Source organism: Alexandromys fortis, unplaced genomic scaffold (assembly GCF_014885135.2).
Source record: "Alexandromys fortis isolate MF-2015 unplaced genomic scaffold, M_Fortis_MF-2015_v1.1 scaffold_52, whole genome shotgun sequence".
Taxonomy (NCBI): domain Eukaryota; kingdom Metazoa; phylum Chordata; class Mammalia; order Rodentia; family Cricetidae; genus Alexandromys; species Alexandromys fortis.
In genome coordinates this window covers 10,441,032-10,464,763 of record NW_026067929.1, presented here as the reverse complement: position 1 = coordinate 10,464,763, position 23,732 = coordinate 10,441,032, and the positions used below count along the sequence as shown (strand labels likewise).

The 23,732-nt window shown below is 41.6% G+C and overlaps 1 protein-coding gene across 1 annotated transcript; it reads right to left on the bottom strand.

Moving 5' to 3' along the window:
• Window positions 1-17,740: 17,740 nt before the first annotated feature.
• Window positions 17,741-18,106, bottom strand: LOC126503239 (40S ribosomal protein S15a-like). Its single transcript, XM_050144781.1, has one exon. The coding sequence runs from the start codon at window positions 18,104-18,106 to the stop codon at window positions 17,741-17,743; it is 366 nt and encodes a 121-aa protein (XP_050000738.1).
• Between the last annotated feature and the right edge of the window lie 5,626 nt (window positions 18,107-23,732).

Here is a 23,732-nt window from a genome sequence, read left to right as displayed (position 1 = left end):
GCCCAGACAGCCTAGCCTAAAAAATAAGCTTCAGGTCCTGTGAGAGAACCTGTCTCATAAAAGGGTAGCAAAGCAATTGAGACAGACATATTGCCTCCTCTCATCCCCACAGACATGTGTAGTGTATAGGTACACACACACAAACACACACACCACATACACACACTCATAAAAGGAAACGAGGAAGAAAGAAAGAAAGAAAGAAAGGAAGGAAGGAAGGAAGGAAGGAAGGAAGGAAGGAAGGAAGGAAAGAAGGAAGGAAGGAGTGAAGGAAGGAAGAAAGAAGAGGAAGGAAGGATGGCAAGCTGTAAGGAAAATGAATTTTCCAAATTTGAAAAATTCATTTTCATTCTTTATTAATTCATGGGGTAAGTTTGGGTTCTAGTCAGAAAGGCCCTGTAAGAGGCATTTGGTAAGTTAAAACCTGACAGCAAATTTGCCCTGCTTCCCCTTTAAGCTGCAGAATCCAACACTTATTAACACTTAAGATGACAGGGTTTGGGGTTATTTCTTTTTAGGTTGTTGGTCAATTAGTATCATGGGCGCCCCCAACATTACAGGCTACCACTATTGCTTTTAGTTACTCTCCAGAACTTGAAGGTAAGACTTTATTGCTGAAAAAAGATAAGACATGGAGACATTAAGCTTGCGTCAACCTGGAGTCTTCATCCCTACTGGCTCTCTTCCATAGTACTGGAAGGTTCTATGTATCCTGCCAAGGGAGAAAAGTTCTCAACAATCTTACCAAGCTCTAAACTCTGGAAGCTACAATAATGACTGTCCTAGAAAGATATGCCCACTAATGCAATAGTGGAACAAACATATGGGAGCAACCAATCACTTTCTGATTGGATTAAGAGCCTGTTTCACAAGGTGGAATTCATGTCTGCTACTGTTGCAGGGGCCAAAAACCTGAGGCTGAATAGGTCATAGGCCTTAAGGGAGAGCCTAGTACTGCTATTCTGCTGAGTAGACACAGTAATAAACTCCCTCCTAAGCTCTTACGTCCTTGTACCATAGATTAGTGCATCTATCAACCCTTATGAGAGAAGCTTGTTTTTTTTTCTCCAGTAGATGGTAATAAATATAGTGACTCACAATTACTCCATATAAAGAAAGTAAGAGACCGTGGAATGCTTGACTCCAAATGGGACATTTAAATCACATGACTCTCTGCCTCAGGACTCAGGAATCATCATGGCAGAGGGGACAGAAGACCTGCAAGTGCCCGAAGGAGCAGACATTTATAGCGGAACAGTATCTGCAGATCATGGCAGGGCTACTGCCCACATGAACTCATAATAGTTGGGACTCCACACACAAGATCAGGTATGACACAAACACCAGCATGGTTAGGGCAGGGATCATGAAGTTCCACCCCTCTCTGAAGAGCTATGGGCAAAATTTGGCTGGTTGGGAGAGGGAAGGTCCCTTTTATTCAGGGTTGTAGCCCCGGGAGTCTCCTCAGGCTCCCACAAATAGATCTGTACCATGAGCACACAGGCAACACTAGAAACCCAGTAGATTTTTTGTTTTGGAGAACACACAAAGTTGGGAAGGAAAATTGGTGGTGCTACTTCCTCTGCTGTGCAGCTTTTTAATTTCACACAATCACACTTATTTCTGTTATTTCCTGAGGGATTGGATTATTTTGAAAAATTAAATAAAAATTAAAGTCCTTGGCTATTGCTATAGTTTCAAATTATTTCCTTGTCTAGTGGTTCCAGTTCCCTTTCTTATATAAAAGGTCTTTTAGTCCATTTCAAATCTATTTTCAACTGGCTCCCTAGGGAGACATGAACAAATACCTGTTTACTCCATTCGGACACAGCTTACAGACCTTAAACAGATTCAACCTTGGTTCTAGTTTAGTGCAGCAGTATGTTTACTGGCGTTGCCGGAACACAGGTAAAATGTAAGAGGTTAGGTACTCGTGAAGCCAGTATTCTTGGAGCTCCCTACAGGATGTGGACCTGTAGACAGTTTGTCCAGTTGAAGAATCTCTTCTCCCTCATGACTACTTACTACTGCTTAAATAATCACGGGAAGGAGCCATGTGGCTCTTACAAATTTCACGTTCTTTCTGTCATTTAACAAAACAGTAATAGTTATTCCCCTACTGCAGCCTATGACCTCCCCGGTCACAGACGTCTGTCATAGCTTATATTACTAGATGTGAGTTCTCTCCTATAAGGCTGACCTTAAATCTAAGCAGAAAGTAGTTGGCTTTATCTATAATAATTATGCCATTATTGCACCAGTGGGCACATCTTCCTTAATATGTTGATACCATAGTTCACATGTCCATAATCAAGCAGGATCGCTGGCGACTATTCTCCTCAGCAATCTGTACCATGCCTTTCAGGGTCTATGAAATCTAGTCCTTAAAATAGGAAGATTTCACTTCAGTCCTCCTTGGCTTCTCCAGATCCTTTAGCCGAAGTTTACAGTGTCTTTAGCAATAGAGACTTACCACCTAGTTCAGGAATATAAATAATAGCAGTAGAAATAGGCTTAATGGATTTTGGGGCTTCAGGGCCACTTTGCCTCACAATTCAGACAAGTAGCTCACCCCAGCAACTATGGGACTTTTGGGGACATCGTTTCTACTTACACAGGGTGTCTTTATTTTAATCTCCTTATCTGTTGTTTTACTGTTTCTCTGTGTGTGTTTGAAAAACCACACTCCAGGATCAATGTTATACAAATAAATCTTTATTATCTATCTGTCTGTGCATTTATTAATGTACAGAGGATGGGCAGGACTTCTGAAGGCCGGTCAACATGTATTCTAAAAATGTGCTAGCTGTTCTGAGCGGATAAAGATACTTAAAAAATAAATGCTAGAAAACTTTATTGCAGCATGAAATGATCTTATCATTTGTATAATTTTTTCCAAAGACTAACAATGTTAAGGTCAGCAAGATGTCTCGGCAAGAAAAAGTACCTGCCACCAAAGATACTTTGGGAAGACCTGAGGTCCCTGCACCCAAGTGGTAGGAGAGACCTGACTCCTTCAAGCTGTCTTCTGATATCCACACACGTGCTTCTTTAATGCCTGCACACATACTCTCAGGCACGCAAGTACATGCACGTGCGTGTGCATGTGCACACACACACACACACAAGCACACACACAGAATAAATAAATATTTTAAAGAGAAGTACTGAATGTATCTGCGGGTGTCCAAGTTCTTTCCTTAGATTTCCATAACACTGTAGTGACTTATCTGTATGTTCAGAAACAGCCAACGTTGGATGTTGTGGGTGGCTAAGAAGCCCTTGACCAACCAAGCTACAGATATCAGCCCCACTGCACCCCCTTCCTCACTGCAGTTATGGTCAATATCTCATTCCTTATTTCTTGAGATGCATAAGGCTGTAAGAGAGTGAGGCTAAGAATTAAAGGGCAATTATTCTCCTTTAAAGATTTTTAAGTTGGATATCATGTCATTCTCTGTTGAGTCAGGCAAATATATCTATCTCCCTTTCTCAAAAGGTGCCAGCTCATAGAAAAGGCTGCTAAAGAGATTTATGTCTGTGACTAGCACCTCACAGCACTCTGCTTAGCTGAACACTGCTGTGTGCCTTGTAAACTTAGAACCGCATTTCCTAAATGTCAAGTGTTTATTACCTGGAAAAACAAAAACAGCTATACATTAAAAAAAGCTTCTGCAGTTTCTTTGATGAGACATTTTAAGGATCATTAGTCGTCTAAATAGAAATTGTATTTCCGAGAGGGAAGACAATGAATGATCGTTCTCTAGTTTAAGGGACTCTGCTTTAGCTCATACACGAGACAAGCTATACACCCAAGCAGTCATTTGGTGCTCTGGTGAGCCTGAGGCCTCCTTGAAGTTTCCTTCTCTTCTCTAAAAAAAAAAAAAACACATTTAATAATATCCAGCACAGGGATGGTGCGAGTATGGACTTAGAAGGTCTTGATTTGATTTCCATTTTTTTCCCAAAAGGGCAGAATAACGTCTGTTAATGTATCTAAGGGTTAAAATCTCTGGTTTTGACAAGTGTGCTGTATTTTTACCTCGCTTCCCCAAATGCACTTTTGTCAGATGATAATGGTCACTGTGAAAAGACCATTCCTTTGTGGAAAGGAAAATAACCGACAGTGGTAGCAACGGTTATCAATGTGTCTTCTAGCCAGCAAACTTCCAGACAGCGTCTCATCTGTGCCTTCCCGCCCTCTCTGCCTTTCTGTAGCCATATAATAACACACATGTCTGATTGTCTCCAGTCAGCTCTAAAGATGACAGGAGGCCACAGACATTGTGTTTGGTTTTGCACGACAGTGAAGGATACGGGTAACGAAGAACTCTCATTCCTCATTTGTGTTCTTCATTTTGATTTTGATTTTACTCTGTGAAGTCAGACATGGAGTTGGTATTTTGTGGCTACTAATGTCAAGACACTGATTCTACGAGATGTGCTCCTTCAAGGAGAGCAAGGAGAGACATCCCTAATGGGCACATGCACTGGACATTCACGGATAAGCAAACACAGCACTGCTTTAGGAAAGAATGCTGCAGCCGCTCCTTCTGCCTGAACAGAGAAGAGCACCTGGCTGGCCCACGCATGAAAGGAATGATATATGTCAGACCCCTGGAACTGTTACAAAGTTCTAGTCATCCATCAGTGCTTCATTATTATTGATGTTTAATATATTGGAAAGAGTGGTGTATGATTTATGATCCACAGAAGAGAAAAATACTAGGAAGGAAACTAATGAATAATAGGGCTTTAAATAAGTAAGGATGGAGAGATTCATTATGCCCCTTTCATGTCCATGAGGGTGTGTCACATAAAAAGTCTCAGAAAAGAGAAAAATCCACTGGACTGAGATATGAGAAAAGAGAGTAACTACTTCCTATCAACCTCATGCAGCCAGTCTGACCAGCAACACTTCCAAACCGAGTGCACATTGCTCTAGTAGCTGGCTCGTTGAAGGGAGTTCCATGTGGAATCACTTTCCATTAGGAGTTGCATTGTATCTCAGTTTTAGAGCACTTGCCTAGCTTGCACATTGCAAAGCAAAACAAAGCAGATGCATGGCTCATAATAAAAACAGAGTAAGTATGTTGTTAATGTGTTCAATGGTGTAGAGTTTGTGGCAAGAGAAAAGAGGGATCAGCATGAAGACCTTCTTTCTTCAAGAATGAGAGCTCCACCTTAGTCTGAGGAATAAAACCAGGCAATAATGACAGAATTCATGGTTAGCAATGAAGACCCCCCCCAAAAAAATTATTCAATATTTTGAGAAAGCCTGAAAGTAACTACATAATGGTCCATGTTACCAAGAGATGAAATCCAAGTTATAGCACTACTCAGAACGAAAATTGGCTCTGTCAAAATAACGAGTTCCTGCCTCTCTTGTAAATGTCCTAATTGCTTCCTTAACCTTGAGCTCCATTCAAATTATAGTGATTTTTTTTATTAGGAGTTTTTTTGAAATAACTTCAAAGTTTGAGTAAAATGAACTTGATGATTTTTTTCAAACTCTTTACATTTTAGAGTTTGAATTTTTAGAGAATAACCAGCCTCTCCATGGGGCTCAGTTCCTTCTTCATTTTGATTCTCTACAAAGAACTGAGCCGAAGAGAGTTGCAGAAAATTCAAAGTAAAATAATAACATAAGCTGTGATCTGGAGATATTAGCATTTTATAGTGTTTTAGTTGAAGGAAATGAAAACCTTGCTTAAATTTTTTATTTAATAAAATATTACGACCTCTACTTTAATCTTATGAAATATTGTTCTTGGTTATTTTCCAGCCTGAATTTTTGCCCACTCGTTGATCTTAGACTAAGATGGAATTCTCCAGTATTTATCTCCACTTCTTGGTGGATTCTTTTTTGTTTGTTTGTTTCTGGATTTTTTTTTTTCTGTTGTTGTTTAAGACGGGATTTCTCTCTGTAACCCTGGCTGTCCTGGAACTCACTATGTAGATAGACCAGGCTGACTTCGAACTCACAAAGATCCACCTGCCTCTGCCTCTCAAGTGCTGGGATTAAAGGTGTGCACCACCACCACCCAGCTTCCTTGGTGGATTCTTGCTCTTCCCAGCTCCCTAAGCAGCAACTAGAAAATGTTGGGGTGATGGATATTTGTGATTTGGAGATACACCAATCCTTTATAAGACTGCAAATGAAGTTTGCTTTTGCCTATTTGACCACCGAATTCATTGCCTTTAATCATTGCGACCACAGCTTTGAGGAGGAACAATTTATTGTGACTCAGGCTTTCAGACCACCATGGCAGGTAAGGTAGTTCTGAGACAGTTCATGAGAACAGGGCTGTGTGAAAGAGGCAGCAGGCAGCTCACACTATAATAGTCAAGGAGCTAAGAACCAGCAGCCATAAAAAGCTTTTCCTAAAGATCTACTTCTGCCAGCTAAGTGTCGCCCACTAAAGGATCCATAGTCACCGATAGCTGGGGAACAAGGGTTCAAAACATGGTCCTGTCAGGGATATTTCAGAATCAAATGATGCACTACAATGTACAACATTCCCCGTGTGGAGCCCCAAATACTCATTGCTTGTAGTAGATCAAGGTTACAGCTCATAGATGAGATCACAACAACCCTAAAATACTACCTTAACTATAGTTATCACTTAAATATACTTATTTCTTTGTAAAGATGGGAAAATGAAGAATAGGAAGATGCTTTGGAAACAGAAGAAGAATTTTAGATTCACCCAAACTTACGGAATTTTCCTTTCCTCACACAGGATCCTTGCTGCATAAGCTAAGAGGCCATCATTTAGTGTTTATTTAAGTGAGTATCAGCTACCCAAGCCATGTGAACACAAACCCTGGAAATGTTATTTTCAGCAGATGAAGCAAAATGAATACAGATAAGACAAGATGTAATCAAGTAAGAGAAGTAAATGAAAGCCTGAGAAATCAATATGTTTACATATGGGCTACTGTTCTATCTTCGTTTTATTGGCAGCTAAGATTGGATTTGGGCATTAACATCTTCTGGAGAGTCCTCAGTCATGACAGAAACATGCAAGAAAAGTAAAATATTTGGTGCAAATAGTTAAATTTATAGCAACCAGATCATAAAAACAGAGTCACAAGCATAGAATGTCACACTTATGTAGGCCCCACTGTGAGTCGGGTTATTTTTAAGATGTTAAGGGTGAAACTGAACAATATAAAGACCTTGTTCTAGGCAACGTATTTACCTCAGTGGAAGAGTACTTCTCCAGCATGCACAAGGCCATGGAATCAATCTCTTGCCCCATGAAACAAAATCAAAACAAGTATTTTTCTCACAAATCCTGTCCTTCAGAAGTTCAGACAGTAAGCACCAAATCACTAAAAGCATGCTCTACACACACACACACACACACACACACACACACACACACACACACACATACACATACACACACACAGAGTTTTTCCTTTCTGAGCCTATGGCTACACTATGATAATTTGCAACAAGATAATAATAGCAGTATACAACAAAAAATATTTCAGTTCTCCAAAAGGATGTACTAGTATCTCCTTCTTCCGGGAGTAAGGACTCCTGTTATACATAAACACTTGCAAACGCTGGCCACATGGCCATTTGTGACACATCAGATCAACTGCTATGAACTATCTCTCAGAGGAGACGTGAAAGATGTTTTTAGGAATCTTAGACTTGAGGCATTTGGAATGTATACCTATTATTCAGAACAAGCTGAGGTTCATATTCAAGACATCTCGGGTCTCTATATCATGTGTGAGGGTCTGCTTTGAAAATAAATGTTCTGCTTTGAAAAGTGTCAGCTTTTCCTGCTGCGGTTGAAAGTAAAAAGGACAAGAATTCATACAATTACCTTCCTCAAATTTCCCTCTGTGGATCTGGCATCTGTTTTCAACACCTTCCCGTTTCCAGCTTGGAAGAACATCCTAATGTCCTTTGCTGGAGGCAGGGTCTCACTGTGCAGCTCAGCCTGGCCTCAAACCCGGTTCCTCCCCTTGATTTTCCAGGTGCCAGGGAAGTGGTGTGCGTGCCTCTGCCCACTCTGATGTTCTGCTAGTCTGGCAACCTTCATGGAGTTAGTCTTTTTACTTTGCTGCCTCTGCTCTGACCATGGCTTCTGAATATGTCGGTCATAACCTTGTATTGGGCTGTGCAAGAGGGGGTGGGGTCGTGGAAAAAGTGACAGTAGAAAAAGATTTCTGAATACATCACAACCAAAAACTAATTCAAAGTCAAACATCGAACACACCCAAAGGTGTTGTGGCAATGCTCACCATACTGCATTCAGAACGTGGGTTCTGACCACACGGCGTGCTATCGCCACATGGTCACATGTCTTAAAGTCAGAAAGTGCTACTGGAAGCATCTTGGTTCAGATGCTATAAACTACAGTGTTCGAGCATATTCTAAAAATTATGCTTGTATGTGTGTGTGTGAGTGTAAGTGTATTTGTGTGAGTGTGAGTGAGTGTGTGTGTGTGTGTGTGTGTGTATGCTGCGCACTACAGAATGTCTGGAGGTCAGAGACTACTTTCAGAAACTGGTTTCCAGCAATCACACTCCAGTCCTTGGGCTCAGAGGCAAGCACCTTTATCTGATGAGCCATCTTGCTGGCCCCAGGCAATGGTGTCTTTTTTGGTACACACGAAGCTTTCTGTTCTGATAGAAGCCATGGATTAATTGTGGTTTAATTGTAGGAATCAAAAACTACAACTAGTTCCCTACTGCCATTTCCCCACATTCAAGTATTTTGCTAGCTTGTGTTGTGTTCAAATGTTTGGATTTAAATGCTGCTGTTTAAATGGCAAGTTTTATTTATTTTTTAAAAAAAATCCACTGAAATTGACTTGGGATTCTTTGGACATTTCAAAATTTTCTGAAACAGCTCTGAACATCCATTATTCTGTATATAATATATATATTATATGTAGATATATCTCTATATATGTGTGTATATAATATATATTTGTGTGTCATGTATATACATGAAATGACATTCTCAACGTTGATGATTCTAAAATCAAAATACTGTTGAACTATGAAAAATGTTAAAGATATAGTATTTTCATCAAATATTCAGCCCAAAACTCTTTATATCACCTCATTATTATTCAAACTTAGCTTTGCCTTTAATAAATGACAAAATATATGTGTATCAAGGAACTATTTTTAAATGAATTTCGCTAAACTACTATCAAGTGCTGATTTGCATCTTATGCTAGATATCTGTACACCTAGTTTCATACACAAATTTCTTGGGTGGTGAGGGGTCTCCTGTGGAGAACCTTAAGAGAGGGTCTGGTCTAACCAACCTTGCACCTTCTCAGACCCAGGGCTGCCTCTTTCCCCTGACTCAGCCCCTATCTGGTGGCTTCTCTCGTGGACCATACTACTTTCATCCTTACACAACTGTATATTCTTTCCCGAACATTGCATGATATTTTACTTTATTCCTTAAATGCTATTCTCTTTTAGTCTGGTAACATAAAACATAACCTCAAGCCTTCTACTTATTTATACCGTGGTTTTGATAAAGAAATGTGTTTGAGAGCGCATCTCCTTCATTAAAAACAGATTGGCTGCGTGTGTGCATTTTTGAGTCAGCAGTAATTATTGCTAAATAAAGCAAGACTTCTAATTAACAATCAAATTCTAAGTTCTCAGTGGTGTGCCAAACTACTTAATTCAATTTGTTCCTTTTTAATTCCGTGCGGGACATCTTGAGCATGGCTCTGCCCCTTCCAGTCAGTTCTCTCTACACTAACCTTGCTTGTACTGCAGGTCACGTTAGTTATTCCCACTAATTCTTGGTGGCCTCAGGCAGAGGCCATCTTAACCTACATAAGTCAGAAAAGTCAAAATCTCCAACAAAATCTTCCAGTTTTATCAGCCACATAGCAAAATGAGTACTTGAAATGGCTTTGCTTAAAATTACAGTTTACTTAGTTGTGTGTGTGTGTGTGTGTGTGTGTGTGTGTGTGAGACAGACAGAGAGAGAGAGAGAGAGAGAGAGAGAGAGAGAGAGAGAGAGAGAGAGAGAGGGGGGGNGAGAGAGAGAGAGAGAGAGAGAGAGAGAGAGAGAGAGAGAGAGAGAGAGAGAGGTGGGGCGTGGGATGTGCTGAGGGAGGGAGTGCACGCCACACTGTATGAGTGGAAATCAGAGGATAACTAACCCACAGGGTAATCCTCTCCTTCCCCTCCACTGACCAGAGGATAAACCTCATGTTCTCAGCTTGGTGACAAGTGTCTACCTGCTGAGTCATCTCACCAGCCTGGGTTTTCTTTCAGAACTTTTTATCTTCCCTCTTTTTGCCTGCAAACTCTAAGTTTATAACAAAACTAAACACTCGAGTTCAAACAAATACTATAAAAGAATAGGCCCCAGCCTACCTGTGCTGGTTGAGTGATTTCCAAGCTAAAACGGAAGGATTTCGCTAGGAATTGGCAGGAAAACATACTGGAAAGGGAAAGGACAGCCAGACCTGGTGGTAGCTGCCCGTCATTCTAGCAGTATGAGGTTAAGGCAGGAGAATAACAGACTAATTAGGCCTTCCTGGACGGCATGGTCAGTTCCAGGTCATCCTGAACTGTGTAATGAGACTTTTTCTTTAAAAATTGCCAAGAAGTTGCTGGTCTCTTCTCTTTTTAATTTTTATTATCTTCAATACGTGTGTATTTTTATAAGTATATGAATATATGTATATATGTGTTATGTATATATGTGTGATGTGTAATATGTATGTGTTTGTGCATTGTGTATGTGTGTATGATTATGGTGTATGTATATGGTACATGTATATGTAAATGTGTATATGAGTGTGCGTATCTTTATGGTATGTATATGTAAGTGAATATTGTATATGTATGGTAGATGTATGTGTGTATTTGTGAGTGTATTGCATGTGTATGTGTAAATGTCTCTGTGTGTATGTGTGTGTTTATGGTATGCGTATGTATGTGAATATTGTACGTGTATGGTAGATGTGTGTGTATTTGTGTATGTGAGTGTATTACATGTGTACATGTAAATATCTCTGTGTGTATGTGTGTGTTTATGGTATGCATATGTATGTACATGTCTGTATGTGTATGGTAGATGTATGTGTGTATGTGTGTATATGTGTATGTGAGTGTATTGTATGTGTGCATGTGAGTATATGTGTGTGTGTGTTTGTATAGGTCAGAGGTCAACTTCAGATGCTATTTCTTCAGGAACTGAACCTTTATTTTTGAGATAAAGGTCACTGGATCTTGGGACTCACTAATTAGGGTGACTGGCCAATGAGCCTCAGGGATCCATTTGTCCCACCTTCCCAGCTCTGAAATTAGAAGCATTCACTACTATGTCCAGATTTTAATGTGAACCTGGGAACGGAGCTCAGGTCCTCTATTTGCACAGTAAGTACTTTAGAGACACAGCCATCTTTTCAGCCACTATTTCCTTCTTTTGGCTTCGGTTTCCACCCTTTACCCACAGCGTAAACCAACACTGCAGGTTTTGGGGATGTGCGCAAAGAGAGGCATAGGCAAGATTCTTTTCATTCTTTTATCAACTGCATTAATTTCCTACTACTATTTTTGCAAATGTTCACCAACTTAGTGGCTTCAAGCTCTTTCTGTTTGTTGTTTTATGGGTCTGGAGTTCAGATGTCCAAACTGGGTCTCAGGGATTAAAAATTACAGCACCACAACCATTTTCTTGATTATTCCAGATTTCAGTGGTTTGGGTCTGGCTCTCCATCTTTGAAGCTGGCTTAGTAACATCTTTTAATATTTGTAGGAGGACTGGAGATGCGCGGTGGTTAAGGCAGTGTGTTGCTCTTGCAGAAGACCTAATTTCAGTTCCTATACCACATAGGGTAGATCACAACTGTTTGTAACATGTGTATGCACACACAGAGACAGAGATACATACATATAAATGAAAATAAATTAAATTTTCAAAAATATGTATTAGTCTGCCTCTGAATTTTCTGCCTTCTTAATTCAATTTGAAGAATTCTTGTGGTGATTGGATCTACCCAGAGAGCCAAGGGTAATCTCCCAACTCAGGGTCATGTGACTATAGCTTTAATTCCGCTCACCACTTTACTTCCTCCTATAATATCATATAACCTACCTATATTTCTCAAAGTTAGAACCTTTATAGGGATTCTTATTTTATTTACTACATCAACTGAATCTGACTCAGCAACTGTGATTCTGAACACCACACACACATACACACACATCTGTGTGCACACATCCTTGTGATTATCTAATGAAGACTAGTGTGCAAGTGGAGGCCAGAAGACAACCTTTGGAAATTGATTGTTCATATCAGACTTGTAGGGCAAGGGCTTTTATCCACTGAGCCACTCATCATTCCAACATTTGTTTTGAACTGTTCTAGGCAGAAAATTTAGTTTACATACAAATCACCCTGGTGTTAAGTAGAATGCACAGTGGAAGACTATGGACATACAAATAAAAAAAAACTTTTTCGTGTACCAACAAATATTAAGATACTTCTAGATATGTATACTATTCTAGAAACATAATAATGTGCCTTATTCCAGGAAAACACACATACACACAGACACAGACACACAGAGACACAGACACACAGATACACACACAGACACACACACACTCTTTAAACACTTCAAAACAAATAACAAATGTCTTAAATGAGTATTAGAAACTAGAGAGTGGCTAAGAGGAAACAGAGGCTAGTAGCTGCTATGATTTGAAACTGAGTGTCGCACACAAGGTTTGCTGATAGTTTTATGTTAATTTGACACAAGTTAAAGTCGTCTGAGAGGAGGGAACCTCAATTAAGAAAATGCCGCTATAAGATCAGGCTATAGAGAAACCTGGAGGGCAGTGATTCTCAACCTGTGGGTTGGACCCCCTTGGGGGTAAGATGAGCCTTTCACAGGGGTCACCCAAGACCATCAGAAACATAAAATGCTCACTGCTGTTCCTAACAGTAGCAAAATTACAGTTGTAAAGTCACAACAAAAATAATTTTGTGGTTGGGGTCATTACAACATGAGGAACTGTATTAAAGGGTCACACACAGTATTATGAAGGTTGAGAACCACTACTGTGAGGCATTTTCTTGATTACTGATTGACGGAGAAGAGCCCAGCCCTTTGTGGGTGGTGCAGTCCCTGGGATCTATAAGAAAACAGGCTGAACAAGCTATGGAGAGCAAGTTCTTAAGCAACACCCCTCCATATCCTCTGCATCAGTTCCTGCTTCTGGGTTCCTTCCTCACTGCTTTTGATGATGAGCTGTTACATGGAACTGTGAGTGAAATAAACCCTGTCCTCCCCAAGTTGCTTTCAGTCATAGTGTTTCATCAGCAACAGTAGCCCTGACTAAGACACAAGGATTCTCATGCTTTAGATGCTTGGTCCTCAGCTGACGTTACTGTGAAATAGTGGGGGCCAGCTGATGGAGCAGATCTCCAGGCACTGGCCTTCTCTGCTTTTCATAGAGGTCTCTGATCTCTCTGAGTCATAACGTAAACAGCTTTCTATAGGTTTTTGCTGTTACTAAGTAGCTCAGTCATGCCTTCCTGCTATGACAGACTGAAAACCTCAGTCAAAACAGATCTTTCCTTCAACTAGTTTTTATCAGGGATTTTAGCCACAGTAACACTGAACTAATATAGCAATGAACCCTGAAATTTAAATGCTACTGAATGTAAACAAAGAATGGTAGACTATGGAGATTAGAAGTCTGAGGTTTATTTCATTTCTTATCTGGAAATCTAACTCATCATTTGATAGGAAGCCTGGGGAAGGAGCCTCAGGGACTGCACCGATGGTGCCTTTCCTAGCAAGACAAGGAAGAGGAAGGTGAGCAATGCTTACACCCCTGTGACCCTAGAGCTTGTTAAATACCAAGCAAGCAAATAAACGAAACTGAATACTTTCTAGAAGTATCCACATTCTTCAAGGTTAAAAACTACATGCTAAACAAGATGCTGTTCCTAAATGAGATAATTATAAGAAAAAAAAAACAATAAAAAACAAACAACAGAAATTAAGACTTCCTGAGAAACAAGTATTTGAGAACCAGGCTTAAAAGACAGTGGCTTAACCAGAACATTTAACAATGTTTGTTACAGGAAACTGATTTTCTTCATTTCAGCTGTAAATGAACTCATCCTTTGTGTGGCAAATAGCCTTCTATTCAGAATGTGACCACTCTGACCCTGTGACAATGAGTCTAACACACTGTGTTTGTTCTTCTGTTTTACAAAGTTCCTGTGTCCCCCCTCTCCTCCTACCTCTCAGTTCTTTTTCCTAACAACTTTATAAATGACTTTGACTGCCTTTGGAAACCTGAGCTATGTCTGTTCTATGCAAAGCTGCTCCTTCTACACACCGTGAGGGTGAGGTCAACACGAATCTGATAGACACCTGGATGGGTCTATCCATCCAGATGTGTCTATGGAGAGAGGACTAAGGGACTAGAGCCCTTGTTCTTACAGAGGACCCCAGCTCATTTCCCAGCATCTATATGCAGTTCACAACTGTGTAAATCCAGTTCTGTAGGACCTGATGCCCTCTTTTGGCCTCCATGGGTTAGAGGCATTGGGAATACATATGATGTTGCTGTGGGACAATGGTCTTGTACTCTATAAAGTTTTGTCATTTGTACTGGTTCAATAAAATGCTAATTGTCCAGTAGCCAGACAGGAAGTATAGCCAGGGTGACCAGAACAGGAGAGTTTGGAGAAGAGGAAAGGCTCAGTCTGCAGTTGTCACCCAGACCAAGAGGAAGCAAGATGGGAATGCCTCACTGATAAAAGGTACCAAGCCACATGGCTAACATAGACAAGAATTATGGGCTAATTTAATATGTGAGAATTAGTTAATTAGAAGCCTGAGCTAATAAGCCAACCAGTTTATAATTAATGTAGACCTCTGTGTGTTTGCTTTGGGACTGAATGGCTATGGGGCTGGGTAGGACAGAAATACCTGTCAACATGATGTATATGCATATATACATACAGGCACACACACACATAAAAACACAAAGAAATGAATACATGTAAAAAGAAATCAAGTGAAACTTGGGACTGGAGGGAATGAGAGGGAGTCTAAGAAAAACAAAGCTATTCTAAACATATTTTATTTCTGCTGCATCATGGGAAGAGGAGAGAAACAGTGTCTGAGGTGTATAGACATTGTTGTGTGTTTTTATATAATTGTAAAGGAATAGTATTGGTTTATGAAAGCATTTTTTCACAGACAAAGGAAATCAGCACATTTTCAAAAGTGAAACATGTCAAGAAATCACATTCTATGATTGTATGCCAATAAAATTCAACAAGAGAAGAATGACCCCCTTACTCTGGAGGTAGGTCATCCACTTCTGAGACTTCACAGGAGAAAAAAAAAAGGAAAATGAAAGCTGATCTGTCAGGAAAGCCCTGGAAGGAAGGTTGCCGCACTGCAGAACTGATGACCACAGTGAAAACAGTGCCTGGTGAAAGATGGGAACCATGAAGGCTGGGTACGGGATGCTCACGTCAGACTCAGAAAAGTTACTCTGCTCAGAGCTGTCATTTATCACAGGGACAGGGTCTGCATTAAATCAACAAAGATGAAAGACCTGTGTGGTGAAGTCCATGAGAAACTAGGTGCAAACTGCAGATGTTCTCATCCTGTGGCTGCACTTAATTCTCCCCAAGGTGACGCCAGACACTGCCGCTGAGGTACCAGCCAGGGAGTGCACCTTAGCCTCTGAGCACAGAACTTTTATTGGGAGTCAGTCTGTAAGGAATATGTTTAAAGTTTAAGAGAATGACCTCAACCATGCAGAATAAAAACAGGCTTCACCAGAAATCATGTTGCTAGCACAATTATCACACTACACTGGTACCGTGTGGCCCAAGAACTCAGTATGCAGAAATGTTTGGATCAGGTGAATATTCCAGCAGTTCAGAGTTCATCTCCCAGAAGTCAGTGAAGGGCCAAACCTGAAGACAGGTTGTTCCAGAATGTACAGGGTCAGTTGCCAGATCTGCAGAAGTTAGACTTAACCTGATTAGGTGTCATCCTGGAGTCTGAAGCATGGTCCAGAGAGACAATACAGTTGCTTGTTGTCCTAGGATCCCAAGTGACAGGGGAAGAAGATGGCAGTGATGCCAGTGTTTGAGAAGGAAAGAAAAGGAGGGAAGAGAGAAGATAGGAGAGAGGAAAGAGAGAGAGGAAGGATGGAAGAAAAAAGAGGGATAACAAGGTAATGAGGAGAGGCTCAAGACTGACGGAATAATATTATGACATTTATTCACCATTTTAGATGTTTGTGTGTACAAAGACATCTCTGAAAGGCAAGTCTTCAAACTTAAATGGTGTGGACCTATAGAATATTAGTTTATATATATATATATATATATTTATTTGGTTTTTTGAGATAAGGTTTCTCTGTAGCTTTGGAACTAGCTCTGTAGTCCTGAAACTAGTTCTTGTAGACCAGGCTGGCCTCAAACTCACAGAGATCTGTCTGCCTCTGCCTCCCAGGTGCTGGGATTAAAGGCGTGCACCACCACCTATAGAATATTATGATATAGATTTTTAACTCTTCCATACTTTGTTAATATGAGGCAGATAATAAATTTGCCTTCTCTGGGTCAGATTTTCTAAAATAAGCCTAGTTCTATGAGATGTTTATTAAGCAAGCTAAATTAAGAATTCGATAATAAAGTAAGTTTTGGAAACACTGAAATAAATGAACATGAACAAAGAGTTTTACTTTTACTCTTTCAAGGCTTTCCATATTCTAATATGTGCAGTAAGTTCTACCAGCATAGGGTTTAGCACAGATGTTTCTAGATCTTATTTATTCATAGACTCCCACATCTCCTTTTTAGGGAGCATGGGGACACTTTCAAACTCTTGTAATCCCCTTATCTTCTCTGGGCAGTAAAAAGTTCTGAAGTATTTTGAAAGAGTGTTTGTGGTAAATTAATCTAGAAAAGAGATACTAGACACTAATGGTTGTCTCGACAAAGTCATAAATCCTCTCCTGGCAGTGGGACATTTCAAGGCTGAGATCATTAGGAGAACATCTCTTCTCCAGTCTGTCACCGGGCTGCTCTTGATTCATGGGAACTGACCTCTGTTCAGTTTGCTTCTCTGCAGAACAGGGGATGGGGAGAGAAGAAGGGATAAAAAAGACCTGCTGGATGATAGTGGGTAAAAGCCTCCGAATCCCAGTGATGAACTCCACTGATTGGTGCTGAAGCGAATGGAGCATCAGTGTGGCCTCAAAGGGCAGTGTTGGCATTCATCGCCACTTACAGGTTCCGATTTGGTTACAAGTGTGTTGAAGACTTCATGTTGATCTCACTCATGTCTGGTCCCAGATCAGTCCCGCTCAGTTGTTCCCTTCTGTGTGTCATATAAATACATAGCTTGGTTTTGTTTCTGAATCTTCAAGCAACTGTATCTTTAAACATTGGCTCTAGTGGTCTAGGAGAAACGTCATGACTGAATGGAGTATGAGCGATTTAGAAGACTGACCTATGAAAAGCTAAGGGGAAGTTGAAGTCAGAGTGAGGAAATCAGCCCACACTCACAACCTGATATCTACAACAGGAGAAAGGAGAGTGGAGGGGAGCAGAGTGAGGTGCCCTCTGACTTCAGTGAAGTCTCATCAGGCCCATGGGATGCCCAGAGCAAAGATTTAAACTTTGAGTCTCTTTTTTTTGTCCATAAAGGCTTTTTATTTATGTTTTACATCTCTAGAAAAAGAATCCCAGGGTTTTCCCTCCTGTGTGCTTTCGTCTTGCTTCTTCATGGTCCATGATGCCAGCTGAGGTGGTCAGTACAGTGAAGCCAAACTGATGGGACGGGAGCAGATTGTTCTGCCATTTTTCTAGGTCTTTGAGTTGCACATCAAATCTAGGGCTTATCACTCCACACTTGTTCAGCCTGCCTGTTAGGTTCACGACGATCTTCCCAGTTCTGTGGTCGTCAATGATTTCAAATTCACCAATGTAACCGTGCTTCATCATCACGGTTAGGAACCGAACGATGACTTTGGAGCAGGGCCTGATGAGGACCTGGCGTTTGCCTCTCTTCTCTGCCAGGACGTTCATGAGCACCATGGTGGCGGCGCGGGAAGATGGCCGAAAGAGCTAAACTTTGAGTCTTGTACTAGCAGAAATAACTGCACTCTGATACCATAGCATCATTGGCCAAGGAGCAGACCAGGGTGGGCAGAACATGGGCAAAATCTCTATAGGGTACCCAGAGAGCCTTGCTAATGACACTCTGTACTGAGGGTGTCCAGCTGGAGAAGAAGCCACAGAGATTGTGATGCATGCAATGGCCGCCACAGTTTTTATACACCATGCTTCATTTCTGGGCTTATTAGAATTCGTGTTCTGTATCTTTCTTGACGAGGGAGCTTGCTATGTTCTTGAACACAGAAGACATTTCTGATTTATCCCTGGATATGTAATAAGGGACCAGATACTTGGAAACACCACAAGTCTTGTAGCTCAGAGCAGATAACCAGAAGTTATTTACCACCATAAATGGCCCCCTAATTCACGCTGTCTTGTGAACCTGAGAATTTCTTCTGCTACTGCTAGTGCCCTCAACACCTTATGAGTATGGCGCCACACTGTCTCCACGGGCCTCTATTGATGTCACAGTTAAAGAGACCGCATGATTCCTAAATACTTTGGTATCCTGACAGTAGCATGAAGTTGAGCTAGGCCACTCAGCTGTAGAAGTGTAGGTTTTCTCTGTGCCACATCCCCCAATCTGTTCAACATCAATATGATCCATATCTAATAATTTTATATGTCCTACAAGGTTTACTATGTACCATTGTACGGGTTCAGCTTCCAAGTGTAGCTTGTTGTTCCTTTTGGAGACTACAGCTCCCAGCATCCTCCTGGACTACCTCGATGACATGAGCAGGACATTTCTCCCAGACGCTCTTGCGTTCCCGTTAAAACGGGGGTCTCCACGAGCTCCCCCCTCTCTCTCCTCTCTCTCCCCATCTACCCTCGTGTCTCTGCACACCTGTACCTTACCTGTTGTTACCCCTCCCCCATTAAAGTGCACCCACGTGGGACCGCCGCGTGTTTGTGTCTCCTTCCTAACCCCTCACCGCCGTGTGTGTCTCGCGTTTGTCTCTACCCTCCACTCTCACCCGCAAAAAGAATAACATAGCTGATCTTGACTGTGGGCGGAGCTTGAACAAATGACACAGCTGATCAATAATTAACTTGGACAGCCCCACGTAAATGTCTTCTTGATAGTCCCTCTGGATAATATTGAATGAGTACTGTTAGGGTGTGTAATTCGTTTTTCATTTTGCTTATTGGAACTACTGATTAACTGCCACCATCCTGAAGACCTCATAGAAAAAATGATAGACTTGGGTATCGTAAACATGATTTTTATAGTATAGGGTCAATATGGCTCATGTTGGTTGATGGAACCTGAGTCAGAGTTAGTTACTATCAGCTACAGAAGGTAGTTCACAAGCACCCAAAAGTACATATGTATCTATGGAAAGTGAGAGACATTCCTTTGGAAATGCTGTATCTCAGTATTCTGGAAGCATCAGAGGATTAGTGCATAGCCCGAGAAAGGTGAGAGAGGTTGAGAAAGTGGCTCAGTAGATAAGTGCTTGAAACACAACCCTGACAACCTGAATTTGGATTCTTGAAATTCACATAAAAAGCTAGAGGCGGTCATGCTCATCTCTGTATCGTTCCAATTGTAGTGGATGTGCTGCCGAAGCAAGCACAAGACCACGATGGGGATACCCATAGTAACAGCTGACCCGAGCTAGTGGGAAGTTAGTGACTCCCAACTGACAGCAGAGGGAACCTGCATAGTCCTAAACTAGGCCCTCTGAATGTGGGTGACAGATTGTGGGGCCACTGGCAGTGGTACCAGGCAGGATTTATCCCTAGTGCTTGAACTGGCTTTTTGGAGCCCATTCTCTTTGAAGAGATACCTTGCTCAGCCTAGGTATAGATAGGAGGGAGAGCCTTGGTCCTGCCCCAAAGTGATGTGCCAGACTTTGTTGCCTCACTAAGTAAGCTTACCCTCTCTGAGGAGTGGATGGGGTGTGGGGTGGGGGAAGGAGGGGGATGAGAGGAGGGGAGGGAGTGGTGGGATTGGTATGTAAAATGAGATAAGATTGCTTTTAAAAATAAATAAATAAATTTAAATATTAAAAAAAAAACGAGATGTGGTAGCACACGTCCATAATCCTACTAAGGTGATATGGGATGGAGACAGCAGAGGTGAGCGAGATCCTGCCCATAACAAGCTGGGAGGTTAGAAGCAGCTCCTGAAATTGTCTTCTGACCTGTACATGTGTACTGCAACATGCATGAAGGAGGGAGGGAGGGAGGGACTAGGGGAAAAGGAGGGGAAGAGGGAGGGAGGGAGGCAGAGAGGAATTGGGGAGGTAGGGAGGGAGGGTAAAGAGGGAGAAAGAGGGGGAGAGAGGGAGAGGGAAAAAGAGAAAGAGCAGAGAACGTTCTTTTCACTGAGTGTTTTTTCAGTTAAAATGGTCACACCGCCCTGAAAGTGCCCAAGTTTATCTGAAAAGAAATGCTGCTTTACTTTCCCAGTCGCTCACACCACATCGATGAAATTATGAATCAACGTTTTTGAGTTCCCCCAGATCGTTTATAATATAGAAAACTCACTTTAAAAAAAAAGATACTGACAAGACTGCTTAGGATTGTCTTCCCTGGAGCCCACAAGAGCTCTGGAGACCCAGGCGAGGGCTGAGCAGATGAATTGGGGAACCTTCTCTATTGTACCTTTTTTTTTTTAGGGTGAAATATTGTTCCTACTCAAGGTGAGGATTTCACTTTCCCATGAAACAAAGAGGAACCGTGACCTCAGCAATGCAAACTACCCCCACAAAGCCTTCAAAGATAAAAGTGAGTGAGTATCTCTACTAACCTTGGTCACTGTGGGGGCCAGCCATGATAATCTAAGTCTGAGCAGGTCACCCAAAGGAAGTTCTTTACTTCCAACCATTATCACCTGGGATTCTGGCCATTGATAAATTTAAAAAAGAGGCCTGAGTCTCAGTGGTTTACCCTAAAACAATACCTTGTAGCAGGAAAACACCACAAGCTGAGATTACCCGACCCCCACCCAAGAGCAGACCATTCAAAGGAAGTGCCTGACATTCCAACCACTGTAGATAGGAACTCCTGCCAGCACCTCACCAGGACACCCCTAGACAAGTGTCAGTCAATTAGGGTTCCTGAATCTCAGAGACCCCTAACCCCCACCTTTACTACTATAAAAACCCAATTCTAATTGAGCTCGTGGCTCTCTGGATATTCCAATACGTTGGACATGCAGAGAGACCGAGTTTGCAAACTTGATTAAAATAGAGGCTCTTTGCTTTTACATATGGGACTCGGTCTCTTTTGTTGGGTTTTTGGGGGGACCCCACGGATTTGGGCATAACAGTCACCAGCCATCCTGTTCCTCAGCCAGATTCCTCCACCAGCATCCTGTGCTTGTGATCTACCATCTCTCCGTTTTGGAGAGTTGAAAGCGTGTTTGTCACATTCTGCATAGGATGAAGAGGAACTGTCTATTGGAGCAAATACTGTTCCGTGGGGGCCATAGTAAGCCTTCTGCCAGGCGCCTCTGGGGTCATACAGAGTCAATCATTCCCAGCTCTGTCAAACTCCAGAAAATAGAAGCTTACATCAAATTGCCATTTCAGTGCCTGCAATTCTACTAATCCTTCATTTCAGCGGAGGAGCAAAGCGGATTTCATCACAGTCCGAGCTGCATGCAATGGGGCAATACAGACCTCTGTCCCATGATAGCTACTCTCAGCTAAAAGAGCAATAATCCTTCAACAAAATCTGATGGCACCTCCTTCCTTTATCCTGCAGATGTTAGGCTCGCACCCAGTGGGCAAAGTCAAGTAACACATTGAGGAAAAGCTGCTGACGGCAAGATTGAGCTGCAACCTGCCTGGTCTGAGCATTTGGGTTTCACCTCAGGTTCTAGGGTCTGATTGAAACGTGTTTCTAAGATTGCAGTTCAGTCCCTAGAGGGCCCTACAGGATAGTAAATTCACATCAAAAAAGCCATTGTATGTTGAATTCATACTGATTTTATGGGGCAGCCTGTTTCTATTTAGATAAGTTCAAACTCCACGGAACGGGATCGCTTCTCTCTTGGGGGGTTACAAGTTTATGCCTTTCTGAGTAGAATTGTTCAGCTAGAATTGCTCTCATTATCTAGTGTTTTCCCTGAACCATACAATCTCTGTCTCCTCTTGACAGCAAGCATTTCACTTTCTGTAGCCTTCATTTTGCCTTGCAGACCAGACGTGTCCTAGCCAGGATACCAGCTAGTTCCCAATGGCTTTTTTTCCTTTCCACTTTAGCAGAGAATTGGGAACTATGGCAGGAGGGAGCCTCAACTCTCAGGGAGAAATATTGCAGCAGCATCTGTCCCAGAGACCTCACAGTTCTCCTTCTCTGTGATTTTAAAATTTTTTTTCCCTGCCATCCACTGGATTCAGTGGGGCAATAAATCAATGGGAAGGCTTTAAAATCTTGTTGCTTGAGTGGGTGTTTAGTGTTAATGAAATCCTAAAAAAGATCACGTAACTAGAAATTTATTAAAACATTTGAATTGCTGGGGATTATGGCCATAATGAATTTTCTATTTCTTTGGGATTCATAACCATCTGACACCAGACAATAAGAGCAGAAGATGCTGATTCCTAGGGCTTCCAACTAATATCAAACATGATGTTGAGGGGTAAAGGCAACCCAGGCTTTGGATTCACGTGAATCTAAAAATCCTGCTGCCGTCTGGTCTTAGCAGTGTTGCCTGTATTGTTTACTGTATTGTTGTCTGTCTGTCTGTCTGTCTGTCTGTCTGACTGACTGACTGCCTGCCTGTGTGTCTATCTCTATCTCTCCCTTACTTCCTACTTCTCCACCTCCTTCCCTCTCTCACTCCTTCCCTCTATCCCTCCCCCCTTTGTGATTCTGGGCATGTTACTTTTCTTACTGCTGTGACAATACCAGCCTAAGGAAGGATGGGTTCTTTCTGGCTCACAGTTTGAGGACACAGTTCATCAAGGCAAGGAGCCATTGTGGCAGGAACTTGAGGAGGATGATCACGCGGTATCCAGTTAGGAATCAGATAGTGACAAAAGCTGATGCTCACCTCACTTTCCTTATATTTAGTCCAGGACCATGCAGAATGGTGTCAGCTACATTTGGGGCAGGTCTTCCTACCTAAATTAATCTAGCCTACAAATTCCTTACAGATGGGTCCAGAGGGTGTCTCGTAGGTGATCCCAGATCCTGTCACGTTGACAGAATTAACCCTCTCACTTCGGATGGATCTCAAGAATCACTCTACCACTGATATGCTCATCCCCTGCCTCCATTTGCTTAAAAGAGTAGCTGTAATATCTCTCTTTACGATATCTGCTTCACTCAGTGTTCTTCCTCCTCCGCTCGTACCTTCTTCAGTAATGTTGCAAGCTATGTTTTTCCCATGCATATTAAAGCAAATAGAATTTTATCTATTGACAAATAATATAAAAATGTAGGGTGAGTTTTAGTATTCAAATGCATTATGAAATGTTTACCACAGTCAAGCTAGTGAACACACACACACACATAACCATTTGTGTGTATGAACATTGTTAAGAACACTTGAATAATTTGTCAATCATCAAATAACAATATGTAC